The 22,677-nt window shown below is 43.7% G+C and overlaps 1 protein-coding gene across 1 annotated transcript in view; it reads right to left on the bottom strand.

The window, feature by feature from the left end:
• Positions 1-22,677, bottom strand: part of SORT1 (sortilin 1) — a 36,564-nt gene that overhangs the window by 6,895 nt on the left and 6,992 nt on the right. Inside the window, exons 3-13 of the mRNA XM_015563516.1 lie at positions 19,255-19,357; positions 18,085-18,249; positions 15,102-15,175; positions 12,594-12,643; positions 11,609-11,736; positions 7,872-8,016; positions 6,867-7,022; positions 5,724-5,903; positions 2,855-3,077; positions 2,122-2,312; positions 1,179-1,368 (exon numbers count right to left, since the gene is read on the bottom strand). Of these exons, the coding sequence (XP_015419002.1) occupies positions 1,179-1,368; positions 2,122-2,312; positions 2,855-3,077; positions 5,724-5,903; positions 6,867-7,022; positions 7,872-8,016; positions 11,609-11,736; positions 12,594-12,643; positions 15,102-15,175; positions 18,085-18,249; positions 19,255-19,357 (1,605 nt within the window). The remainder of the gene's footprint in view (positions 1-1,178; positions 1,369-2,121; positions 2,313-2,854; positions 3,078-5,723; positions 5,904-6,866; positions 7,023-7,871; positions 8,017-11,608; positions 11,737-12,593; positions 12,644-15,101; positions 15,176-18,084; positions 18,250-19,254; positions 19,358-22,677) is intronic.

Below are 22,677 nucleotides of genomic sequence, written 5' to 3' on the forward strand. Positions count from 1 at the left end.
CCTGGAGTTTGGGGCTGGAGGCAAACCTATACACAATGATTAAAACACGGTAAAAGCTGTGACAGGGGTTCTGTGGGAGCCTAGATGAGGGAAAACTGGAACGCTTTAAAGAGGTGCTATCTGAACTAAGCACTAAAGGAATCCACCAGGCGTGGGGTCAGGCAGGGACGTGGGAGACGTTGCAGGCTGTGGAGCAGCGTGTCCAATGGCTCAGAGCTCCGGAGAAGCACAGCACGTCGGAAACCAGCTCAGTAATGAAGAGCCAGCCCATGTGCAGTCCGGGATGGGGACAGCCCTTGGAGTTTCAAGGATCTCTAGCCCTACTGTAACAAAACAAGTGATGTGAGTGACACTTCCCCTGTGGAAACGGGGAGAGGAGGACCTCTGGCCATTCCACAGACAGATATGAGCCACACAGGAGGACCCCCCAAGGTCAGACTTGGGTTTGCTTGGTCCTGTATTCTGTCACCTGTGTTTTGAGGGAATGTGACAAGTTCCATAAGATGACTACCTATGAGGTGAATCAGTCCTTCTTATTTGCCTTAAGTTATCTTGCTTAGACTACCTAGGGACTCCCTCGCCCTTGTATCATCACTAACCCCATGCCAGCCACATCACTGATCCTTAAGCCTGGAGGGTCCTGAGTCTGGGAGTTCACCTTGGTGGCTTCTAAACCCTGATGGGACACAGGGACCGTAAGTATACTGCTGTCACCTAGTGTCTCAGGACAGAAGCACTCTTTTTGCCTTCAGTTCTGCTGATGACCCAAAACCTAAGTGCCACCTACTGAACTCATGCTGACGGGCTCTCTGCTGAAGTCCAATGTCCTCTTAGCTCCTGTGCCACTTTCCTTGGTGTTTGTACCTCATCACCTTCTCTATTTTTTAATCTCTTCCTCCTTACATATCTCCCTCCTTACTATCATTGCCAAGTCAGGATTTCTGGGGGTTGCTGCTGGCTCTGCCCAATAATTAACTGTTCAATATGATAATATCATCTGTCCAATTATTAATGACTTTGGTTCCCTTTCTCTGTGCCTCAATTTCCTTAATAAGCAGCAGCAGTTCTCTGCTCTTGGGGAAGGAGGGAAAGAAAAGGATTGAAATATTGTTCAATCCTGTAAGACAACTGTGTTCCACTTCCCCTGGCACAGGAAAGGGGCTGAGGGATGCTGGTACCAGAGGAAGTCCTCCAGGGAGCAGAGACAGACGGACGGCTGCTTGGTCACCGCATAGTCCCGGCCATTCTGACAGACAGATGACTTGCGTAGCCGAAGGAACTGTTCTTTATAGCCTAAAATGCAGCCATCTCCATAATCTCCAGGGTCTGTGGAGTGAGCCAGCCATATCATATAGTCGTTCTCTTCACCTAAAGGAAAGACAGGTTGTTCGGGAAACTGCCTGGCACAGCGCTCACCTACATGAGGCAGCTGCCAGGCGACAGGAAGAACAGGGAGAGGAAGAGTGGAGATGTCTCACCCAACCCATCGCTTCGTTTTGGAATTGTGAAGCCACATTACATTAGCTGAAGCCTACCAGCAATGGGCATTTCCTCATCCCAAAGGAGGGATATTTGCATTTCACCACTCATTTGAGTATTAGGAAAACCCGTATTTGTTTCAAAGTGGGAAGTGGATCGAGGATCTCTAGGGTTCCTTTCAAACGGAGAGGCTGCTGGCTAGACGTCTTGTCACTGATGCCAAAGGTCAGCAACCAGATGCTTTCCTTTAGGACAAGATGCCAATGAGCCAAAAGCATAGGTTCATTTCACTATGGGTTCGTTTGCTTCAAACAGAAGGGAAAACATTCTGTCTCTAGACTTTTAACTGTAGTCGACTAGATGTCAAATGAGGACTGTTGATGACAGTTAACCTGTCATATCATCCACTCTTGGAAAAAGGACTCAAAGGCTATGGTCTAAAAACCTATGGATCAGGTTTTTATCCTTTGGGATATGAAGACCAGCACAGAGCCTGTTAAAGAGCAGGTGCTGAACAAATTTTTTCATAACGTTAAACTTTATGCATTTTCTTCTTCCAGTGGAAAAAAATTAAACTGAATTGGCTATTTAGAAAAATGGGCTTACAAGTTTTTGGTAGGAAAGGTCAAAGAAGACACTCACAGTTCCTTTTAAGGACATCTTTAAAATCGATGGTGTAGGAGACCCACTGACGTGTCAGGAAAGTTTCAGTGAAACCCCAGATGCTGATATTCATGGACCTTGCTCCAGGTTCCGAAGCCAGGCCGGTAAAGTAGATGGGCTCCCTGGTGAACGTATAGGTTTGCCAGCACTGACCTTCGTCTGTGGAGAACCTGAAACCCCAATCAGAGAAAGATCACAACAGAGGATCAATATGTATGGGACTATCAGGAAACCACTCCGCTGTTAGGTCCAAATCAGAGAAGAGCCCTCATGTTTAGGTGATAGCTTAGTTAACAGGGTAAGAAAAGGGACTCATTCAGAGTGTATGGAAGAAAATGCCTTTACAAAATTTCCTTCCAAGGAAAGAGAAAGTAGTGACCCATGTAAGAATGGGCTTCCAAATCAACAAACAGAAATGATCTATTATGAGCCTTTGCTTAAGGAGTCATTCCCCATCCAGAATGTTCAGACACTTCCACAATAATCTTGTGGAGAGAAAGAAGTGGCAAAAAGTGTTAACTTGAAGTCAGAGGAAAAAGCAAGCCATTTAATCTGAGTTGCTCTAAATGCAATCCCTTTAAAAACCTTCCCTACAGTTCTGCAGAATGCACAAATTTAAATCAGGGCGTGCAACTTCCCCCCAGTGAACTGGAATACTTCCCACAGTTGCCCTTTATGCAGAAAGTGTGGGTGGAGCTGAGCTCATGCATACTTAATCACATTGATAGGACGGCTGCTGTGCTCAATGGCCACGATGATGCCTCCGGAATCCAGGATGGTGTAGAAGTGGGGTCCTTCCAGCATCTTCGCCCAGGAGTAACCCCCATCGTCTGAGATGTACACGTCCGGGACCATGACTGAGATGGCATCTCCCACGCTGCCTGCAACACAATCCATCGTCTCCTCAGCACAGAGCAGCAACGAAACAGACAGGACTTACTGCCAAGAGGCTAATTTTGAGTAAATTTCTTCTGATTACTTCCCATCATGCCTCTTGTGATAGGAAAAAGGCCACTGAAGATTTGGGAAAGGGGAAAGTCATGTTACTCTCTCTGATGGGTGTCTGTGAAATAACCCCAAATACCATTATCATGCAAGAAATCCTCCAGAGGATGGTAAAAGCCATGTTCGGTGGTTTTCTTATAGGGGTTAAAACCAAAGGCGGAATTTTTTACTCATTCACAGAGCCTTCTAATAACTCTAACCCAGACCTCAGTGGGATACTCTTTTTTAAAAATTATGGTAAAATACACATACCATAACAATTACTACTTTAACCATCTTTAAGTGTGCAGTTCAATAGTGTAAGTACATTCACACTATTGTGCAACCATCACCACCATCCTTCTCTAGAACTTTCTAATCTTGCAAAACTAAACAATAACTCCCCATTCCACATAAATAAACCTGATGAATGCCGGACATATTTCAGATACTGTACAAGATGTGGTGGTGATTGGAAATAAGACCTAGTTCTGTTTGTGTGTGTGTGTGTGTGTGTGTGTGTGTGTGCGTGTGTGTGTGTGTGTGTGTGTGTGTGCGTGTGTGTGGTCAGCCCTCACTATTTATAGATTCTGTGAATTTGCCTACACCCTAAACTTATTTGTAACCCCCAGTGCTTTTGAGGTCATCTGTGGACATGCACGTTCCACATAAATAAACCTGATGAATGCCAGACATATTTCAGATACTGTACAAGACGTGGTGGTGATTGGAAATAAGACCTAGTTCTGTGTGTGTGTGTGTGTGTGTGTGTGTGTTTTAATCCTCATCCAAAGACATGTTTAGAGGAGGAGGAGGAGGGGCAGAGAGGAAGGAAGGAGAGAAAGAGAGAGAAACATCAATCTGTTGCCTCCCATACACACCCCAACTGGGGATATAACCCACAACCTAGGTATGTGACCTGACTGGGCCAGGAATTGAACCCACAACCTTTTGGTGTACAGGTGTGACCTGACTGGACCAGGAATCAAACCCACAACCTTTTGGTGTGCAGGATGATGCTCCAACCAACTAAGCCACCTCGCCAGGATCCAGCCTTGTCTTTAAGAAATATTTCTCATCCTAGATGGTTTGGCTCAGTGGATAGAGCGTTGGCCTGCAGACTGAAGGGTCCCAGGTTCAATTCCAGTCAAAGGCACATGCCCGGATTGCGGGCTCGATCCCCAGTAGAGGGCATGCAGGAGGCAGCCAATCAGTGATTCTCTTTCATCATTGATGTTTCTATCTCTCTCTCTCTCTCCCTCTCCCTTCCTCTCTGAAATTAGTAAATCGAGATTTTTTTAAAAAAGAGAAATATTTCTCTAAAACTAGTTGAGGTACAACGCAGAGCAAAAGTTACTGCTTTAAAAGAGGTTCAAATTGGTTAAAATGTTAATTTTATGTCATGTATATTTTACTACAAAAAAAGAGGTTCGGGCAAACTATTAATAAAACAAAGAGGAATGGTTGAATCTAACTGAAGATGGGCAGTGAGGATGGTTAGGATTTCACAAGTTCTAATGAATCGGGGTCGGGGAGACAGGCCAGCTTTCCCAGGAACAACGAGGGCAAGGCCACAGGGGCAGGGCACATGTGGAGGTTGAGGAGCAGCAGAGGATGATAGCAAGGGGTGTGTCAGTGATGAAATGGGACGTGACATTGAAAAGGCAGAAGGCAGTCTGCCAGGGGAGGAGAGGCCCTTCAGTCACCAGGTGGAAGCCTTTATTCACAGGCAAAGGGGAGCCAGGAAATGCTGAGGAGGGAGGGGCATGGGAGCGGGAGGAGAGCCAGGCAAGCAGAGGCCACTGGAGGCCCGCCCCTCCTGGGGCACGCAGGGGGGTGGGGAAAAGGGAGCAGAAGGGAAAGACTCCACAGTACTGCTGAGGAGAAGGGAGAGAGAGCATTGTGGGTGGGGAAGGTACACTTAATCTCACACTGTGAGGCTCTGAAAACAAAACAGAAAACCCAGCCTAGAAGAGTAGAGTGCATGTTAGCCACAGGTATTGAGGAGAGCTTAGAACTACCCAAACTGTCCTTTTTGAAAGAAAACTCTCTTAGTGCTCCCCTAGGCACCTCTCAGATTCTGAAAGAGCCAGGCACAAAGCTTGTTTCTCTTTTCTTTTTCTCTTGCCTGTCAAGACCTGTCACTCTCAGAATCTGGGATTTCCTGAGCAACACCTTTGTATTCCTAGTTCTAGGTCTCTCCTAGGGGTCACCACCTGTACCCCCCAGTTATGTGGCACCCAGGCAGAGGGGAAGACAAGGCCAAGTTCTCTTCTCTTGTTAATGGCCAGCATGGCTTTGCCCTGCTCAGGAACGGTGGCCTGTGGCTTTCGCAGAATTCCTAATGTCTCAGAGCTGCCGTGCTGATTCCTAACTAATCCCCGACCCATATGTCCATTTTGTTTCCATTCAGCAGTTTTGCAAAACACAAATTGTTAGCCCTCAGTTTTGTTTTTCTTTAGAAGACAATCCATAGTATCTTGGCCTTTCTTCGCAGTCCCTAGTTCTTACATTCTAAGTTAATTTCATTACTCTCATTTTCAAGCTTTCCACCTTTACCTGTAATCCTAATCAAGTACTGAACTTCACTATTCAAAGAACTGGCGCAACAGGAGCAGAACAGAGTGCCTGCTCTGCTCCAAATACATGTGACAGTGGAGTCAGACAAACCTCATTCTTGTTTTTTGCTGTAGCATCACATTCACTGTCCTCAGGCTTCCTCAGGTGCTTCCACCTTCCTCCTTGGTCAAAAGTGATCATAGTCTGGATAGAATTATCTGAACGGGAAGAGAGTGCATTAAGCCCTATACACTGGGAGAACCCTAACAAGTTCTGTTTCTCCGACCAACTGAGCCATACCGGCCAAGGCTTAATAAATATTGTTGTGTGCCCACTATGTGAAACAAACCTGAAAAAACAACAAACAAAAAACCACACACACACAAATACCACATCTTTGTGAAACTACATTCTAGTAGGCTGAGACAGACAAACACTAGACGTGATAAACAGGTAAATTCATAGTGTGTTAGAAAATGGAAAAACCTGCATAGTTAGAGGGGGACTGACGGTGTGTGTGTGTGAATGGGGGAGGGCAGACTGAAATTTAGAATAGGATAGTCAATGGCAGGTCTCATTCAGAAAGTAAATATGAACAGAGACTGGAAGGAAGAGATGTCAGCCCTGCAGATATTTGGAAAACAGAGAACAGTCCGTGCACATCTCCAAACCACAAGCATGTGAACCTGGTGGATTTAGGGGGATTGGCAGAGAACTGAGAGCTGGAGTGACTAGAGTGGAGGGAGAGGGAGAGAAGAGGGAGAAGTGAGGTCAGGGAGGAAATAGGGGGCCAAGATCACTTGGTCCTGTGGACCATTGCAAAGGTCTTTACAAAAACAAACAGCCCACCTCCTATAAAAGAATAAATATGTAAATAAACAAAACCTTCAGAGGCTCCCTGGGTGGTCAGCTCTGTGCTCTAGACTAATGTGTGTGTTTAATGAAGGTGAGCACTGCAAAGCACTGAGCAGAACGCAAGAAGCCTGGCTGGCTACTGCTGTGCCCTCTCTCTTTCTTAGTTCTATTTACCATAACTCACTTAAAAGTGTAGCCAGAATTGACACAGGTAGGCTGCTGGCTAAGGTAAGCAATCTTTCTGGGGGACAGGACCATCAGTCTCCCCAAAGGCCTCTACTCTCACCATGTTCAGCTGAAGGACAGCTGTGCCAAGCAAGACTCACCTTCAGAGAGCACACTTGTTATGTAGACCCCACGGAGGGAGGTCACGTTGGTGAAGTCCGTCTCACCACCTGTGGTGGTGTAGAGATGTCGGTCCAAGGACTTGGAATAGACAATGCCTCGATCGTCAGAGGTAAAGATGGTGCCAAACCCAGTATCTGAAATAGGCAAACAAACAAAAACACTATGTCTTGGGAGGGAACAGCAAGGCAACAAAAGTCTAACCATACACATGACTGAATCATTGCACATTAGCCAACCATCTCTCTTCATGATGTAGACACAGACCAGAGACCCAATCAAGGTTTGATATTCAAGATCTTTTTTATTTTATTTTGATACTCCAGATCTTTGATCCTTGTGTCCATCTTTAATTCTAGTATCCCTGTTACTTAGTGCTTGGAATATGGCAGGTGCTGAGTTTGTTGAATGAGTTAATCAGATGCTACAGAAAAGCTCTTCCAAGATGTATTTTGGTGGCAGAGGCACTGTATTTAGATTCATAGCTTACACTTCTGTTAATCTTAACCTCTGGAGCAATGCTTCTCAAACTGCCTGTGATGAAAGATCAATTTTTAAATTTCCACTATGTCACAAACCAATGCTTTTGTAAAATAGCATAAAAATGTATCACTAGAACAATGAAATATAACCACCAACTCTTTTATCATTAGATTAAACACATCTAAAATTACTTTGTCAAATAGGTATAAGAGCTTCTAAATGCATGCTCTCACTTCCTCTACTTATTCAGTAACAGAGTTTGCCAATTAGTGCCCATCCTCTGAGCATTCTTTGAGCAGCATTGTTGTAGACCCTTGGATATGCACACAAACGAGACAATGTCAAAACAAGTGGCCCCTTTTAACAGAGGTTACATTTTCTAAGACAAAAATACTCAGTAGGGCACTAATAAATTCCTAGGGGTAAGAAAAAAAGCTACTAAAAGTAGGGCTTGCAGCTTCGAGCTCTATAAATTCAAGGGTGGGCCTCTGAAACGCTCTTACCTCCAGGCTCGTCTACGTGCATGAACACCATGTCATCACTGGCTGCTAGAATAGAGTAGAACTGCTCCTGCCCCACAGAGGGCAGCTGGGCCATACTCCACGTGTCCCCTTGATCAGTTGACACATGGATCCTTCTTGTTGTATCCTGGAACAAATGCCAACATACACCTTTTTAATTTTCTTCCAAGATACCATGTGCAGGGACATACTAGGTACATTATTAATAATTACAAGTATCATTATCCATTTCCTCACTGGGTATAACTGATATAAATGAAAGGTCCCAGTAGCAACTACCTAGCAATTTCCAACCTCTAGCAAAGTTCCAGGCAATGCGACAATCCATTTTATTGTAAGCAAAACTATCCTGGCTTCTTCTTCCAGTGTGGCCTGAAAGATATCCTCCCAACCTCTGACATTCCGAGCTCCTTCATCGGAGCCAAGGATGTCATGGTACCATCCCTGACTTGGCTTTATAGCCATTCACATATTCGTGCTCAGATAATTCTTAAGTGCGGATTGCTGCATAAAGATTTGGTCTCTTTGACACAGTCTTGGTATAAGGCAAAGAAGTAGATAACGAAGGGTCTAGAAAATGGAGATGAAAGCCATGCTTGGGTGATCACAAGGAAGTCAATATGTGACATCTCTTTATGGAAGTCTCTCAGAACAGCCATAAGGAGGGGAATGTGCACCGGCTGGGAAGAGGCCAAGGAGTGTCAGAAATTAATAAAAGGAATCTGATCAGGGATTTAGCTGTTAAAGGAGTCTGTTAAGGATGTAATTAACACATACTTCCTCATAAATAGTTTAAAATAGCTACTAGACCAGGGGTGGGCAAACTTTTTGACTCGAGGGCCACAATGGGTTCTTAAACTGGACCGGAGGGCCGGAACGAAAGCATGGATGGAGTGTTTGTGTGAACTAATATAAATTCAAAGTAAACATAATTACATAAAAGGGTACAGTCTTTTTTTTCAATAGTTTTATTCATTTCAAACAGGCCTGATCCGGCCCGCGGGCCGTAGTTTGCCCACGGCTGTACTAGACACAACTAGCTAGGGCATGAGACTGACTTCCAGGGCCTTCTTGTGTTAAATACTCTTTAAAGTTCAGGGACACGTACAGTTATGTATTTTTCTAAAACTTATACACTTAGATGTTCACTTTGAATCTTACTCTCATTGTTATAGGCAGAGGTTAAAGTTCAAGAGCACACAGTGGAATTTTGGTTTTGTGTAACTGTGGTCCAGAGTAGGAGGCTACGTCTGGAATCAGTCTGATTTCCACCAGGGTTCCACCTCCGGGTGACTCCAGGCAAGTTACTCAGTTTGCTCACATAGAAACTGAAGTAACAGTAGTAGCTTATAGGGTTGTTGGGAGGATAATTACAAAACTGCTCGAGGGAGTTACTGTAGTTACTGTCTGCTTAGCCAGCTCCAATTCTCTCTGAACACCCTCTGACCAGTTTTTTCACCTCAGCGCTGCGATGAAATGGCTTCAGTCAAGCTCACCAACAACCTCCATTTTGCCAGCTCCAGTGGCTAATTCCCAGCACTCATCTAATTCAACATCTCAGCTAAGTTTAGCACAGCTGACCACTTCGCCCTTCCTGAAACACCTTTCACACGTGGCTTTCACAATCTCGCCTTGTCCTATTCGCCCTGCCTCACTGGTGCCTCCCTCCCAGTCTTCTTTGCTGGGCTCCCCATCTCCTTCCAACCTTTCAGTGGTGGGTGCTTCAGGGCGTGCTCAGTCCTCCCACTCTGCTCTACCTACCCATCCTCCAGAAGATATCATCCAATCACATGGCTCTAAACACATATAATTTGGGGAGATAACCAAATACTAACATGACATTTCCACTTAGATATCTAACAGGCATCTCACATCCAAAACTGAATTCTTGATCATCCTCCCCCAAACATGCTTCTCCTACAGTCTTTGCCATTTTAGTACATGGTACCACTATTCAGTCAGTTGCTTGGGCCAAAGACTAACGTTATTTTTAGTTTCTCTCATTCTCTCACAATCCACATTAATCCATCAGCAAATCCTACTGGCAATACATTGAAAAACACACCCACCATCTCACCACTTGCTCCCTCTCCCCCCTCACACTACTCTAACGGCCTCCCAGCTGCTCTGGCTCTGCCATTCCTGCCTCGGTAGACTACTCTGCGCATACTTATTCTGTCAAGAAGTCAGATTACACCACACCCTGCTCACAACCCTTTCCCAGCTTCCCAACACAAGAATAAAAGCCAAGGTCGTAATCACCACTTATAAAGGCCCTTAATGATTTGGCTGCTGGCTCCTCTTCTTTGGACTGCCCTTGTCACTTTTCTTTGATATGTCAAGCATGCTCCAGCCTGAGGTCTGTGCACGTCCTGTTCCCTGAGCCTAGATGTCCACATAGCTATGCTCTCACCCCAGTCAGGTCTCAGAGAGCACGTCCAAACCACCCCACCTAAAACAGCCCTGCTCCACTTCCTGTCACTTTCTATTTCCTTATGCTGCTTTAGATTTCTTCGTAGCTTTAATTCTGACCTGATATTACATCATATTTATTAGTTTAGTATCTATCTCCCCTACTAAACTATAAGCTCTGTGAACAGGACATTTATCTGTTTTGTTCACTGTTATGTACTCAATGAATGTCACCTATTTCTATTATTATTACTGAAACAAATGGACTGCATATATCCATGTGTGAGTAAAGCCCAAACACTGCGTCTACATATCCCAAAACAGACACCAGAATTCGTGTGGTGGTGACAGGCTGAAGTGCCAGGATAGCCCAGAAGAGTCAGTCAGTCTCTCTAAAAGAATCGCCCGCAAATCTTAGAGTGATATCAAATACCAGTGGCCTGGTGCACAGATTCGTGCACATTGATAGGAAATTAATTAGAAGAAATATTTTAATATCACTATTCACCCTTTCTCTATAATAGAAGTGTCAGAGATGAAAGAAAATTAGTAAAATGTATATGAAAATAAATTAATACACAATAACATGATACAACAAAGACATGATATAAAAGCAACACTGATAAAAACAATGACTGATAAATTGATTAAACTTATTCTAATATCTCCCTGTATACCACATTAAGAGTAAAAACACTTTCAGAGTGCTTGACTAATATCCCTTGTGATGAAGTATTCACAATACAATTTTAACTTTAATGTCACAAGTTCTTCGAATGTGAGAGAAAGCAACGTATGACTGACCATGTCTGAAAATGGATTTAGGTAGGAATATTCCTACTCTGTCTAGAGTTTGTCCTTGTGATTTATTAGTAGTCATCACAAATGCTGGCATCACGGGAAACTGTCTTCGAATTAATTTAAATGGGAGGCCAGTGTCAGACGGGAACAGTTGTGCCAATAGTTAGTCTTCAGACATATTCTGTCAACGCCACCGCTTTCTTTCAGCTTCAGAATGTCAACAAAAACAACCAAATTCACAATCGACAATGACAGCTTGAAACGCACACGTGTGATTGGCACCAGCGAGAGTTTTACATGTATTGCACATGCTCGAGTCAACATTTATTTTTAAATTGCCAGTGAGCGTCATATGTACCGGCTGGTCAGTACGGTTGGTCACTTAGCCTTTTATATATATAGATTGCAAAAAGGCAAGCAACTCCGTCAGTACAAGGAGTAAAGGGATCTACAGGAGGCATAGTTACAGAAACGTTAGAATCCAAAGAGAAGAGGCAAACACTCACCTTGTCAGCCATCACAGAGGCAAAAAGGAAACGTCCCCCAAGACCAAATGAGTAGATTTTCACACCAATGGTTTTGAAGCTTTTTCCCAAATCTGAAGTCCTCCATAATTCCAGTGCCCCAAGGTCAGCTTCTTAAACAAGATGTAGTAGTAATTACAATGCCACTGCCTAGTGAGCCTCCAGTTCAGACAGCTGTTTTAGAATGTTCTGAATTTCACAGCTACAGGATTTCTAATCCTGTGCATATTAATCAAATAAGGATATAAACTGATGTGGCATTAGACACGGGGAATTCACATGTGGGTTTTATGTTTATACATGTGAGGTTCTACCTTGGACAGATAGAGTTTAGTTAATTCCAATACAATGTTGCATAAAAGTCACAGCCACAGCATCCTATTTACTTCCTTCATGACATAACTTGAACTTATCTTCTTCTATTTTAAGTTGTTTGAGTTTTGGTTTTCTTGTTGATCATCTATCTCTTCATCCCTACTTGAATTTAACATGAGAGTAGCCTTGGGTCTCTTGTTCTCTTCATCCTTAGGTAGTGTTTAGCATACTACTGCAGGTGCTCAAATGAATAAATGAATGAGTTTGTTGAATGAATAAATAAAAAAATTACGCTTTCTGCTTTGAAACTGTGCCACTGATTGGAAAGCCACTGGCTTCCACTGATAAACACAATTCAAGCTCTTTCGCAGAAATCACCAGGCATTTTGATCTATTACTTAATGTTTACTTTATGTAAATACACTGCTGAAATTAAGTATAGCGTCTCTTTGTACAGCCTGCAGTTTTATTTGATCTAGGCACAGTATAGTAATTAGTTTGTACTTTCAAGATTTTAAAAAATAATTAACAACTATATTAGCTATTAAAATTATAGAAGAATGGAAGGAACTTTGATATTTCTACCTCTTATGACCCAGAATATTCTACCACGAATGGATGGGACACTCTTCTGGGACTAAAATATACTTACTGCAGGAGCCATTCACGTGGGTAGTGAAGAAGATGGTGTTTTCTGATCCCCTGCAATGAGGCAAAGACAGGGAAAAGACATGGTTCCAGGTGTTAAAGCAATGTCAACCTTTGTCACGAAGCTCCAAGCAAGTTTAGTAAGCCTCCTCCATAGGTACTAGTGAAAGCAGCAACTCTGGACTCTGACAGCTCACTGTCAGGGTTCCCCAGAGCCTGGCCCCAGGCATTTGCCACAGTCCTCTGAACTTCTCTTCCAGCTTGTCTAACTGGTCTACCTACACTCTCCAGATCTGCCTCTAGCATTTGCTCTTAAGAAGTTATTACTAGTATATAGTGGGTAGAGGCCAGAGATGCTGCTAAACATCCTACAAGGCCCAGGACGCCCCCACAACAAAGAACAGTCCGGTCCAAAATGTCCTTAGTGCTGAGAAGGAGAGGCTCTGCCGGAAAGCGCGTGCATTCCTCAGCCTCCCACTTAGCCACGCTAACCACTAACGTGTGCCTTATCTCTTCCACTTCACTGCTGGGCAGGTACTAAGTTTTCTGCTTTGTTGTTCCCCCTCAGAACCTAGCTTAATGCTTTGCATGAGCTAAATAATTTAGTTCTTTCATCTCAGACAGACAACTGGGTCAGAGGTTGAATTATTTAAACTTTAACTTGGAAAGGGAGTTTATAGGGAACTCGATTCAGGCCAATAGTACTTATAGATTGGCCCTGGCAAAAGGGGCTGGCTCTGTGCATGTTCTTTCAGAACTTCAGCTGTCAACTCCTAGCGATCAAAGATCTAAAAGGTGAGTAAACAGTTATCAGCAACCCAGTTAGCTTATACTTAGACACTAATCAAAGAAACGAGTTACAAAAGTAAAAAATCTTGTATAGAATATAAAGTAAAATACCATTTTAAGCACTAGCCAGTTTTCCTCAGTGGATAGAGCATCGGCCTGTGGAGTGGAAGGTTCTGGGTTCGATTCTGGGCAAGGGCACATGCCTAGGTTGTGGGCTCAATCCCTAGTAGGGGATGTGCAGGAGGCAGCTGATCAATGATTCTCTCTCATCATTGATGTTTCTCTCTCCCCGTCTCCCTTCCTCTCTGAAATCAATAAAAATCTATTTTAAAAAAATACCATATTAAAATAACTCTTTAGTTTTAAAGACCTTTCTGTTTGTTTCTTTTAGCTTTATTGAAGTATAATTTACAAATGAAATTGTAAGATATTTAAAGTGTACCTTGTGGTGATATGTACATAAAGACCAGTTTTAGTGATCAAAATTCCTATAGTTTTGATTACATCCTACAGTGAAACAATTTGTTAACTTAGTTACTTTAAAGGCCACTTCCTTCCATAAAAGACCATATAAGTAACAAACCCATAAAATGAAAGCAGCTATGGCATGGGTACCAGAGTGGTGCTACAAAAACCTCACCTAACCAGCATTTTCCAGAAAAGCAACATTTTTTAGTATTTTAGTGAATTTTGGTAGATATATTTGCCAATGTCTATATCACAAATGTTCCTGACTCCCTAAGTAGAGGACATTAAATATGAAACTCCCTGGGGATTGTGGGTCACTGAGCATCAACCCTATAAAACTAGAACATGGTGTGCCCGCTAGAAGTTACTGAGGTGTATGTGCTCTGGATCTGGCACTGAATAATTTCATCCTGTTCCGTTCTCAGTCTTTGCTCTGCAGTTCTCCTGGTGTGCGCTTGCTGTCAGTACTCATGTACCCACCTCTGGCAATAATTTGCTATTAACTGGGAAACAGATGAACAAATTTTCTGAAATTAGCCAAAGAGAAAGAACAAAGAGGCTCTAAGCAAGAGTCTGAGCCTAATCAAGAATTTCGGAGGTATAAAGGCTCTTAGTTTTTGTCCAGACATCTCCCAAATCCTCAAACAAATCTCTGTTCGTAGACAGAAGGGAAAAACTAAAGCCCAGAGAGGTTAAGCCCCTGACTAGCAGCAGAGACGGTTAGGACTTGACTCCCTGGTCAGAGCCCCCTACAGCCCCTTTAAGCAGGCACCTGAGGGGTCCCCAAGAAAAGTGAATGAGTTTTGGTGCATGGATGGTGTGACTGGCATCGCGAAGCTCTCTGGGCTTTCTTCCCGATTCCTCATAACTGAAATGAGTCTCTAGATGAGGGGGTGTCAGTCTGGGGAAGGGGGGGCAGAGAAGTACCTAAGTCCCCAAATCAAAGCTGTATTTTATGCTGTTCCAACTGAAGTCACTATTTATGGAGAATAAACCCCAGCAGCAGCAGCTACCCAGTTGTGAGCCTTGTTTTCTACTTTATGCTGTAACGTTTAGTGAAGCTACGTCGTCTTTCCTGGCAGAGTGAGAAGCTCCTCCAGGTCGAGGCCTGTGTCATATCCCCTCTTGTATCCCTTGTGGCACCCTCAAGAGTATTTGGCACATAGTAAGTGCTCAACATTTAGTCATGTGACTTTTGGCAGCGCTGTCAGGAACGGTTTAGGGCTCTGCACAGATGGAGTCTTCTGTTACTCACCATTTGGCCAAACATACTGCTTTGTGGATTTCTTCCCATTTTCCCCCAAAATTCTTGGACACCCACAGGCCATTCTGAAAGATTATAAATGACTTATCAAAATTCCAGCTTTATCCTGTGCAGCTGCTTGTATGACCTTTAATAATTCATATCTAATCATCTGGGACAGTAAACATACACTGACGTTCCATCTGAGCTGCCTGAGCTCCAGAGATACATGATTTACAGGGGCCCCTTCGGAGTCTGGGAGGTTCCAAGTAACAAATGCTTAAGAAGTGCCTACTGTGTGCCAGGCACTGTTCCAGACATTGCATTGGGGATACAAAGACGAGTAAGACACACTCCCTGCTCTCAAGGAGCTCACAGTTAACTAGAGGTCCAGATAAGAAAATGTGATACGATGGTCAGTGTTTGGAAGCATGGTCCTCGGGAAAGAGTAGGGAAAAGAACATTGCATCAAAGACGGTTTGTGAAGGAGACAGTTGAACTGAGTCTTAAATGATGAGCAGTGTAACCAGAAGGAAGCAAACGGGGAGAGGAGATGTTAGGACTAGCAAAGGCAGTGAGGCGAGAAGCATGGTGGTGTGTGCGGAGCACACAGTCCCAGTGAGGGGAGGAGCAGCTAACGCAGGAGAGGGGAGGTGGAACCCTCGGATGACAATGAGAAAGGTGGATTGCAGAGTCCAAACCAGAAGCAGGAAAAGCAGCGAATAACGGCCACATTTCATTCATGAAGAGTTAGTGAGGCCCTACCCCATGGCTGTGAGGAACAGGCTCAGGGAGAATTGAGAAGTTAGTTTCAGAAGAACTGGACTTTTCCTATAGGGCAGGATGGGTTGTGTATGTGGGTGGGTGGGGGCAGTTGATCACTCTGGATTCTGGTTCAGGGATAAGAGGTCCTGTGGAATCTTTACCCAGTACAAGGATTAAGAGAAGAAGAGTATGTCTTAGAGAAGAGCAGAGAGAAGTTGATTTAACTGAGCCTGAGGTGCCTGTGGGAAGCTAGAGGTTCCCAGGGAGGCAGCAAGACAGGAATCAGAGGCCCCACGAGGAAGCCAGGACCAGACACGGGGACCTGAGAATCTGACACATCACAGTGGCGGTTAAATGGTGGAAGAGATTGCTGAGTAGAATGGGCAGCAGTGATTTAAGGGCCGGTTGAAAGGAGTTGAAGAGAGAGACCAAGAAGGAATAGTTAGAACACAGGGAAGAACTAAAGGGAATGATGTCACTGAAGCCAAGCAAGCAGAATTCCCAAAAGGAGGGACTGGCCAAACCTTTCAAATGCAGCAGAGACAGTAAGATGAAGAACTGACTGTCACTTGCACTGCGCCCAGATTCGGTGGAGGGGGACAGACATGTCCTGGTACAGCTGGGATTAAATGGTCGAGGCAGAATTTCCCTTCAGTGCTCCCCACCCACCATTCTTTTTTCTTTTCATTTTCTTCCTCTGATAATGCTCAGCATTTCTAATTTACCTAATTGTACTTAGAAACAGGAAAGGGTCTGATATCACCTCTTTGCACTTGAGTACAAACTGGTCCATCTTCTCTTCCCCAATTATCTGCACTTCCTTAATTGAAAGTAATTTCAGATATAAAAGCAGGTTGTTCCCAGCTCTTGCTGGGGACAGCCTGTTTCAACCACCTGAAGATAACTTGGTAATGGCAATGGGATGGTCAAAGGAGAGATGGATGGTTCTGTCCACTCCTAAGAGGTCTCTGCTCCCTGAAGGGCTTTCAGCTCAAGCTGGTGGAAGGAATTTCCAGGAATTGTTTCTTGAAAGTCTGTAGCATACCCAGCAGGCTAGTTTCCTTCCTCTGGCCTCCTTTGGGCTAAGCTTACCTCTGGCCTTCCTTGAGCCCTACAGCCTTACCTCTGCTCAAATCTGCCCACAGAGCCCAGAGCCAGACCTGTCTTCCAGTGCCCTTTCCCTTCCTTTTGCCACCCCTTTGCTCAGCCACATCTGATAATCCTGTTTCTGTCCCAAGAACCATCATCATAGCAATGATTCTCAAATTTTAGTGGGCAGGCTCAGCTGGGGAGCTGGTAAAAACCTCGCCATCAAAAGTCACTGATGTACTGTGTGGGGTGGGGCCTAGGAATCTGCATTTAAATCAGCTTCTGGGGTTTCTGATGTTTTGGTCAGCAGACCACACTCTAAGAAATAAGGAGTGAAAGAGCCATCTAAATATGCAGTGTAATGGCGATTGTCATAGTCGAGCAACTCGGCCACTTTGGGCCCTTAGCATCCACAATAAAGGAGACTGGTCCTTGTGAAAGGAAAGCTGCACGAGCTCCGCAGGGAATTTCAGGAGAGAGGGAGGGGCACTGGCTTCTGGGAAGAGCACCGGACTGGGGTGGGGCGCAGGGATTTAAGACTGGATACTTAATACATGAGTGTTGAAGACCGAAATCAATATGCTTGATAGACTATGCAACAAACAAAAAAGAAAAATTAGAAAGATGTGGTTTGGCCACAGGAAAGAAACAATGACATCAGGACTGTGACAATCTATGCTTGTCCCTTGCAGAACAAGGATGATTACATTACACCGTGTTCTAATTCAGTTTTCCAATAGTACACATCTATTCACTTTTAAAAACTGTAATGAAGCTGACAGGAGAAGATCTGGCTTGGGGTGGTGGGCACACAGTGCAATATAAGACCTTGTAACAGAAACCCACACCTGAACCCTATATGATCATGTTGATCACTGTCACCCCAGTCAATGTAATAAATAAATATTTTAAAAATTGTAATGACAACTAGATATCATACTTATGTGGAATAGATAGTACATGGTAATTGTGCCTTTTACCAAATAGGACAAAACACAAAAAGATATATATTTCATGACATACAAAGTCACCAGAAATCAGTCAAATACTTCATAAAATTATTAGCTAAAGGGGCCTTTCAAGGCTAGATGTTAGAGGATAAAAATGCAAAGGGCAAGGTAACTTCTTCAAGGAGACTTACTTCAGTGCTGAGGGCTAAAAGATAATTGGAATTCTGAGGGCTATACATCATCTGAGTCAGAGGATGAAATGGGAGATTGGTCTGAACAAAATTCTTTGCAAAATCTGACGATCTGAAGATTCTTCCTCCGGGACTTCCTCCAGATACCTCTGCTGTTAAAATCACCTGGTTAGGAAGAAGGCAATTCAGATTCAGGGTATGACACTATGAAAGCTCAGGAAGTCCCACACCACTTCCACAAGACATCAGTTAAGAAAATTTCAGTTCCCAAAGTAAGAGTTATAAAGACAGATTAGTTGGTGCACCCCACTCCTTAAGTGTTAGTCTTATCAAAAAATATTATCCTGAATTGAGCTAGCGCATCATGTCTATCTGGATGCAAGCCGGTCAGTTTGAGATCAGCCAGTTTGCCAAAGACTAAAATAAAATGTGTGTCTTAGGAGCGTACACTGTAATGCTAACCAGCTGCCACCTAAGAGTTTGGGTGCATCGTGGACTGCTGGGGTTCCAGGGGTCCCCAAAGGTGTGGACGGAGTTGGCAAAGAAGGAATGACACGGAGACAGCGTTCAGTTGATCAGCAGCCTAGCCAGGATCTCCAGCCAAGTTCTGTGTAGGTTCTCCAGCCAAGTTCTGTCACCAGGTTCTGTTGCCAGGTTCTTCAGCCAAGTTCTGTCTAGGTTCTCCAGCCAGGTTCGGTCACCAGGTTCTGTCCAGGTTCTCCTGCCATGTTCTGTCCTAGGTTGCTGGGGAAGGGGTTAAGAGGTTTTATTCCCTCCCTAACTTAAGGGGAAAATCCCTACCTGGGGAAACAACCTTTCTCGGAGAGGTGACCTTGGTTAAAACACATAGCGCCAAGAAGGGGAGCAAACATATTAAGAACAGTATGCCATATACGCCAGGTCCCTTGAAACATATGCTGTGCAGATGTTTCTTCCCTGCAGCAACTTTGTCAAGCAGCAAGGATGGACCGGCTTCCGGCAGTGGACAGAGGCCAAAAAGGAACCAATCCAGTTCTTTTGTGATCAGTATTAAACTAGGTTTTATGTTTAAAACACAGTAATAGCAAACTAAATACACTGCTATGTATCTCTGGATCATTCCAACATTAACACCTGAGCGCCCAAGTGTGGCATCAAGCACAGCTCTACACATGCACGAACGAGTCTCACCTTTCCAGAGTTCTCAGGACCAATAGCCATGCCAAATTCAGTCCGAATGAAGGTGTTATTGATGAGATTTGTAATATCCTTAAAGTTCTTTCCATAGTCCTCACTGAGAGGAAGAAAAATAAAGACACATTTAGGATGCAGTTTCATGCCTCAGGAAAGCTGATGCCATCCCTAGCTCCAGTGTGGACTCGATGAGCCTGAATTCCACCCCTCACAGGTGCGGGTCAGGAGTGGGGGAGTGACCCAGACTGAGGCAGTGAGACAAAGGGGGGAACTTGGGCTCTCTTAGTAAACAAATTTCCTTAGCCACCTGATGAAATAAATGGGCTGTCTTTCTTTCTAAACCAGTGGCTCTCAACCAGGATGTTTTTGCACAAATACCCTCCAAGCAACCATTCAGTAATGTCTGGAGACATTTTTTATGATCACAAATGCTAGTGGCATCTCATGGGGTGAGGCCAGGGATGCTGCTAACCACCCTGCAATGCACAGGACAGTTCCACAACATCACAGAATGATCTGGCCCAAATGTCCATAGTGCTCAGACTGAGTCCCCAAAGTGTCAGGTGTTAATGCAAAGCAAAAGGTTGCTATGGGGTCCTGACACCATGATCACAACCTGAAGATAAAGCCAACATAAGTGGAGCAGCAGCTGACCCTGGGCTGTGCTGACCCTGAAGCCTGTCCTGCCTCTGCATTTAGTTCTGAGTCATTAATTCTCTGACTAAGCTAGTTGGAGCTGGGATCACTGCTAAGTAGCTAATGGCCGCCTAACTGATCTATTAATGCAGAGTCCTCATGATAAAGCTGAGTTGAGCAGAAGGAGCCTGCAAGTTTCCCCCAGAGGATACCATTCCTGGGCACAAGTCTCTACTGCAGACAGCACACAAAACGCAGGTAGGGAAACAAACCAACTTAACGCCAGTTCTCGGGTTGTTAGAGATTTTCCCAGAAGTTCATTTCAACAATATCTGTGAGAGGGATTCAATCCCATGTTTAGATTTTGAAAAATACAAGCCTAAGAATCAGTAGCTGTGTAACTCTGACAGGATTAATACTATGTGACATTCTCTTAAAAAGCAACAGAGAAAAACGTGGTAGAATGCAAAATCTCAATATTCATGAATGTCCATCAGTGAAGACCACTGTGTATTGCAAATTAGTTGCCAAAGATAAATGTGCAGTGGTCTTCACTGTAGACTATGATGTAAAAGATGGTACCATCTTGACAAATAATCACAAAAGCAGAGAACATGAGAAATGCGAGGGACTGAAGGGAACATCTTGTCCAACTCCCTCATTTCACAGACGAGGAGGTTCAAGGGGAGGCAATTTATCAAAAGCCAACCAGTTAATTAAGGGCAAAATTGAAGCTATTATCCAATTCTCTTAACTCTCAGCTCCAAACTAGGGACAACTTGTAATGATCTGTGAGGAGTTTTTTCCTTATAAACTGCAGTCTTCCTCTGTTTTGCCAGGGCTTGTGGCCTGGCAGCACCAATCAGCTAAGAGGAAACTGGAGACACAGGAGGGAATTATCTTGGAGTGTTTGTTTAGGTCCCTGACAGAATGCTAAAGCAAACTACGTGTGACTTTAAGTTGTCTGAATAACTTCCCATCCCTTAGCAAGCACACACAGAAAATTCCTAGATAAATAAAAGAGGGACCAGGCACCACTTATCCATCAGATTCCTCCATATCTCCCCCCGCCCCCTCTTTTTGGCTTTGAAGTACAAGAAGAGTTCCTATCTTCCTGACAGCAGGCCAAGAGATGTATAAACAATTCCTGCTCCTCAGTGTAAATGTCAGCAGCAGCTCAGACAACCTTCAAAGGGGCTGGCAACAGCTCGATTATCGCCACCTTACAATTCTCCCCTCCTGCCCCATATCCCCCGGGAGCCTCCACAAACCTGTTGGCAAGTCTGCTGGCTTTTTAAGAACTTGGCACAACAAGCACATCCCTGCCCTTCAGAAAAAGAAAGCAACATGAACAAGGCAAAAAGTCATCAGCTACAGCACTTTGGTACTGTAGCCAGTTAAACATATGGAGCGCAATGGATCAACCTGCTGGCACGGAAGGGAGGTTCTGCTGAGGCCACGCTGGGCACAGGGATATACAGGGCTGGGCAAAAGCAGGTCTACAGTTGAGTATGGGAAGCACCGAGTTTATTCTTGTATTATTATTTATTAATTACTGTATTATTTTCCATTCGAACAACTGTAAACCTACTTTTGCCCACTCCTGTATTTTAACAAAACCCTTTATTTAAAAGTTTTCTTTTCTATCAGCGTACAACATATATCATGAAGAGGACATCAATGAAACAACTTAAAAAATCTACTTTTCAAATTCCAGATGGTAATTAACAGAGCAATGAGCAGCAGTCAGATGAAAAGTTAATAAAACCCTATGAAACCATCTGCTTTAGAAACCAGTCTTTTTAATAATTCTATATATCAACCCTAATCTCTGCTCTTTCTGGTTACCAAAATAAAGGACCACTTTTGCATATATCTTTGGTATAAACATTAATAAGAGTATGCACCTGTTTATAACTCAAGAAAGTCATGGCAGAATATAAATATTTTTGGAATAGAACCTAAGTCCCCCAAAGAACAAGAAAAAGCTAGAAATCATTAAAATAAATGAAAAAAAGTAATCATCACATGGACTTCTGGTAAGATGCAGTGTCAGCATTCTTAACGAGATGAAGCACGGGAAATTGGGTTTCTCCAAAAGACTCACATGTTGACACTCAATCCAAACACCCAGAGCCTAGAATTTACACCCTTTTTTCTGCACTTTTCATATATAGGAACTTGTGACATCAAGCATTTGACCTGCAGGCATTTAATGAGAAGTAACAGCAAGAGAGTCCTACAGTATCTCAGAGAATCTTGCATATTATTTTTCTCAACAATCAAACCAACCCAGATAGCCTTATTTGGTCGGCTTTCAAGCCTAACCATTTCTCCATTCCTTTAGTTCATTTTTGCCACGAGTAAGTCACTATAAATTGCAACATAGAAACAACAGGCATGACAAAAAACTCTAAAGAAAATAATTATAATTTTGTACTTTTCACTAATCGGGAAAGTGTGTGCAGCTGATTCTCTTATTCTCAGATTCTCTATCTGTGACTCTGCCTCCTCACTAACATTTCTTTGTAACCTACATCCACACTCATGGCCCTTCCACAGTGATCTGCAGACATGTGCAGGGTCACCCAGTGCACACGTCCCCAGCTGAGGTCCAACAAGGGGACGAGCTGCCTTCGTATTTCAGCTTTTACACTGTAAATAAGTGTCTTTATCATGGTCTATTTAGTACCTTGCATTTTGCATTTTTGTGTTTTTTTACGGGTGATTTTGCTGTTTAAAATGGCCCCAAGCATAGTGTTGAAGTGCTGTTCAGAGCCCCTG

This window comes from Myotis davidii, unplaced genomic scaffold (assembly GCF_000327345.1).
Source record: "Myotis davidii unplaced genomic scaffold, ASM32734v1 scaffold217, whole genome shotgun sequence".
Taxonomy (NCBI): domain Eukaryota; kingdom Metazoa; phylum Chordata; class Mammalia; order Chiroptera; family Vespertilionidae; genus Myotis; species Myotis davidii.